Source organism: Plasmopara halstedii (assembly GCF_900000015.1).
Source record: "Plasmopara halstedii genome assembly, contig: Scaffold_555, whole genome shotgun sequence".
Classification (NCBI taxonomy): domain Eukaryota; phylum Oomycota; class Peronosporomycetes; order Peronosporales; family Peronosporaceae; genus Plasmopara; species Plasmopara halstedii.
The window spans coordinates 982,741-987,519 of NW_020187475.1; the positions used below are offsets into that span (position 1 = coordinate 982,741).

At 49.0% G+C, this 4,779-nt stretch overlaps 2 protein-coding genes across 2 annotated transcripts in view; both read right to left on the minus strand.

The window, feature by feature from the left end:
* Nucleotides 1-1,997, minus strand: part of PHALS_11726 (Protein containing repeated kelch motifs) — a gene marked incomplete at both ends in the record, with an annotated part of 2,016 nt that extends 19 nt beyond the window's left edge. The window contains 7 exons of the mRNA XM_024727139.1: nt 1-28; nt 87-419; nt 707-902; nt 1,046-1,147; nt 1,175-1,668; nt 1,744-1,866; nt 1,922-1,997. The exon at nt 1-28 is cut by the window's left edge and continues 19 nt beyond it. Of these exons, the coding sequence (XP_024577745.1) occupies nt 1-28; nt 87-419; nt 707-902; nt 1,046-1,147; nt 1,175-1,668; nt 1,744-1,866; nt 1,922-1,997 (1,352 nt within the window). The remainder of the gene's footprint in view (nt 29-86; nt 420-706; nt 903-1,045; nt 1,148-1,174; nt 1,669-1,743; nt 1,867-1,921) is intronic.
* A 1,560-nt stretch (nt 1,998-3,557) lies between these two features.
* Nucleotides 3,558-4,055, minus strand: PHALS_11727 (Heterochromatin-associated protein HP1 and related CHROMO domain proteins; the record flags this gene model as incomplete). Its single annotated transcript, XM_024727140.1, has 1 exon — nt 3,558-4,055. The coding sequence occupies one exon, from the start codon at nt 4,053-4,055 to the stop codon at nt 3,558-3,560; it is 498 nt and encodes a 165-aa protein (XP_024577746.1).
* Nucleotides 4,056-4,779: the final 724 nt, after the last annotated feature.

A 4,779-nucleotide genomic window follows, 5' to 3' on the forward strand; every position in this document is an offset into this window, starting at 1 on the left:
CGTTCCAACGCGTTCAGCCGGTCCAGCACTACATGTAAGCAAATTCACATTAGTAACAAGATGTCGAGACATTATATCACTCATACCTGGCAGCAGCTCCTTATCACGAGCTTCGGCAAGCACAAATCCTTCCCGTTTAATCTCTTTCGCGTTCAGTTCATGCTCCACGGTACTTGGACGCTTCATCACTTCTGTAGCCCATGTCACGTTAGTACGCGCAAAGAAATCACGAGGATTTTCACCCATCTGTGGTGTTTGAGCAATATTGTCCAGACCCAATTGCTCCTGCAACTTTTCCATCTCTGCAAGGAAAGACTTACGGTGGTTTTCCTTCGTCTTGACTTGCTTACTCTTTGCCCTTTTCTTCAATTTTCCGTCATCGTCTTCATCTTTACTCAATATAGCCATCGCTCGTTCCACTGCGACATTGTGCCAGGCAGCACCTTTTTTCACTCATCAAGTCGCTTTAGATCCAGAGACCAGCAATCATCCAAAGTAATTTCTCGATCACCATCTTCAACAACAACACCATAAACGTAAAGTGTACTCCCGCGGATCATCAGAGCTGGATTTATGCGTGGTCATTGGGCTGGAATATTCAACTCATCGACCATTTTTATTTTGCTCTTTTCCCCCACAATAAATTCTTCATCCTCCTCTTTATTCTCTTCAGCTTCACTTAAAACTGATTGGTCAAACTATTGACACTCATCTTTCTCTTCGTCTTCCTTGGTTTTTTCATGAGCATCTTCAGTGTGCACAATATTTCCCTCGTCATCCACATACCCAAACTGTTTCTCTAACATCGCATCAAAGTCTTCTTCTACCTTTTCTTTTTCACTGTCACTTTCATGATCTTCCAACATTTTGTCTTTCTTCTTTCGTCGACGTTTTCCATCCGTCTTCTCCCACGTTCATTTAACTCAAACCAACGTCTTCGATCCATATCATATACAAACAGATCGTTGTAAACGTTGATTCGATAGTATGGCGCCGCTTCTCCTCATCAAAAACACCTCCAAATAGAATAAATCGCTGTACGTACTGTCACTGCAGCACCACTTCGTGGACTTAGTGCTTGACCTTTTCGCGAAAGTTTTTCCCATGTTGGTGATTGTCGTTTTAATATTGGAGACAAGTTTAAAGCCTAGAGATCCGAATACACTTTGCCTACGGCTTGTTCCCCAGCATTCGTAACGTTTGCATAACCACCGTAAGGAAATATGAGATCTTTTGATGGATGGACAGCCAATTGACAACCACTTCGTTCAGCCGGTACTTGTCGATGGGGAGCATAAAGTATTTTTTGCCACTTGAGCTCCACTAGATTAAAAAGATATAGATCGTTAAACCACTTGGTCTTGCGAGCTGAAAACCTCCAAATTAGATTCCTCCAGACCACCATACGATGTCCACCTCGAGGTGATGTTCCCCCTTTCACTTCAAGTTCTTCCCACGCATTGGTCTTACGATTTAATCGCCATATATCTCGATAGTGATGAAATTGGTCTGCAGTAGCAAATTCCTCTCCAAAAACGTATAAATGCTCTCGGTATACTGCTGACTGATGACTACATCGTGGCGGTGGCGTGTTTGGTGAGCTTATACTTTTCCATGCAGTCTCTCGGACCATTTCTGCCTCATTCAATGCGATTAAATCAATTATGTCTGAATGTTATGCGCCCAGATTCCACTTGAATGTATCATTGTAACAATCATTCACGTCACCATCAAAATACTCACCAAAGAGTAACATGCCGCCTGAAGGTAGTGCAGAGAGTGTGAAATTTGCTCGAGGTGTCGGCTGTTGCACTGCCTCAATAATCACTTGAGTCCGCTCGGTATCTTTCTTGCGAAATTCTTGCACTGTGAGTTCAATGTCACCTTCATCTGTACCTATAGCTTTGCGATTTTTTTGCACCCTTCGCGCTCTGTTTGGCTTTCTTTGCTTCCTGTCGGTGCGCCTTGGTGCTAAGGATGGAAAGTAAGCGCTTCATGTATCGCAAAGAAAAGCATGACGAGGAACAAGATCATATCTCCACTGCAACGTGGCGAAGATCACCACACTTATAGGGATGACGTGTTGTCTGCTAAAAATTAAGTGTTGAATACACCAGGGTGCAGCGGGTCTTCCGTAGCTTTGCGCTTTGAGCTTAATTTAGGTCACCGACCTTACGTTCTTCACAAGAATGTAGCAGATCGCAATCCGCTACCTCCAAGAGTACTTAGAACCACAACCCAAGGCTAATCAACTCTTCTGTTTAAAATGCAAACTGTATTAATCTGTTTTATCTGCGGCAAAGCCGCCTGATTTTAAAATGTATAGGTTTTCTTAAATATATATGGTAAAATCTAACTACATGCATAACTACTGGCTACCTAGCCACGAACCGCATTTTTATTTGGGTGCAGTCACACCATGCCCATCTCGTGTGACACACACCTGTTACCAGGGTACGTGTGACCCCGTTATACTCTCCACCATTAGGATACATTTTACATATCCAATCGATTATTGCCTCATTGAGGCTTGCATGTTCGCTAGACACTGCAACTTGGTTCGTTGAGACAAATTCCATACTCCATGAACTCTTTCAACGACACTGAAGTCACCAAATCTCGCTGGTTCTGACAGCGCACACGGGCAGAGCCCAACTTCGTCTCCGGCACGCGGGTCAATGTCGGACAATGCGTCCGCGGCATCGAGGGATGTAAATCATAGGCTCGATGAGCCCGAGCATCGCGCTCCGCCCACGCTATCAGTGACGAGTGACCTAGTTGAGGATGTGGAGGTGGTCGACTACTAGTCTGACTTTCCTTTTGGGGCGACGAGGAAGGCGAGCCGCGCCAGCGGCGTGATACGAGCCCTGCTCGCGCCTTGGGGGCCCCATGTCCGTTTCCTGACTTCTCGTCACCTGATTACACCAATGACTCGACGGGGCACAGATGCGACAGCTGGAAGATGCCCGTAAGGCGGCTGTGATGCGCGCCCATCAACGGCCGGTCATTGACCCTCGTGTGGATTATGGCTTCCGCCCGGCAGATCCCGCTGTGGAAGCGAAGGACGCAGTAACTCGACCGTTACCCGTCCACATCATCAGGCCCCCGCCCCTTACGGAAGACAAGCTTGACGAACAAAAAACTCTTCGAGTTCATTTCTTGGTTCCACAAGTAACTTCGTTGGACGCTTATCGCACTCGTCTACGTGCGCAACGAGGAGGCTCTCGTGTACCCGCAATGCGGCCAAGACCTGTAGTGCTCGCTCCAGGCGAAAGCGCTACAGTTGCAGAAGCGCTCTTTGAGCGATGGGTGCAATGGCACCGGAAAAATTTTCTCACTGTAAAACTTACAGTTGAGCCACAAGTAAGTGGGCGTGCGTGTGGAGCGCCACCTTCGATTTGAGTTTGCAAAACTCAAAGCACGCCATCCATTTCCTTTAAATTGTCGCACTGCGACGTATGGGTCAACCCCTAACGCTCCCGCGAGCTCCGTGTCTGCGACCGTAAGAGCTCATAGCCACTGCTTGAGCTCAGCTCATGGCCCATCTACTTTCCTGGCTATTGCCGGGGAGCGCCGGACGTCTGATGACGCGGGGCCTGATATTTCTGATCAAAAGCGTCCACGGCATCTGGGCAATCTTGCCGAAGTGGCGCCTCAAACTCCCACGAATTTTCGGAGTTGAGATATTCCCGCCACTTCTCCAGATATTGAATTTGACCCTGATGACGACCTCGTCTCACTAGACGTTCCACGTGATAGTAGCCGGCACTGATGTCTACCGGAAGAGTCGGTGGCGGGCTGTGACGACCGGTTCGACCGCCGTCTGGCGACTCATGATGCTCTTCGAGCCCTTGAAAACGAGATCCTTCGTGATCGGAGCTCCGCTGAGAGTCGTGATGAAGTAGCATGTCGATGTGCGGACGCTCTTGACGATTTGAAGCAACTTGTGCGCCGGCTGCCTCGCCTTGAAGACTACCGCGCTCTGTCAGAGCGACTCCTAGCCGTGGAACAGGCGAATGCGTCGCTACAGGCGACGGTGGGGCGCTTGGCTCCATTGGAAATTGAGGTTGGTGCACTCCTTGCTCAGAACCAGTTGCTGGTTCAGGTTCTGGGTGGCCGAGGGCCCGTGGGATTCTTTTCGGCGCCAACGCTTTCGCGTTCTCTTGCGCCGGATCCCGGTACGGCTTGAGCAAGCCTACGTAGAAAGCCGGGTGGGTGCGCATCCGTTTCGGAAGGTTTAGCGTGTACGCTAGGCCCCGTTTGGCCACAACCTTAAACTGTCCGATAAACCGTGGACGATGCTCCACCCGGAAGATAGCAGCGGCTGCATGTATAGGCAAAAATATAATTTTATAAAACCAGGTCCACGACCTTAAAGCATTCTGCTTCGCCTCTTCCTTTTTCATCTGCATATTTTTTTTGCCGGTCTTGGCTTTCATCGCATCGCGAACGCGTCGTAGGACACTCAGTCTGGCAGAAAAGAAGTTATCGACTTCTTTGCGGATGGTGAGGGGGCTGACATCAGCTAGCCGTTCGGCTATTCCTCCCTCACCAAGTCCTGAGCCATGGGATGGCGGTGTCAGTGGGACGCGAGGGTGATTCAGCCCGTTCATGTCGAACGGCGTGTAGCCGGTAGACGAATGCACTGCATTGTTTAGAGCAAACTCTACGAGTGGCAAAATGGCGCTCCAGCGCCTCGGCGTCTCAGCGCAGACGCTGCGAAGAACATCTTCAATGACGCGATTCACCCTTTCGGTTTGACCATCGGTCTGCGGATGA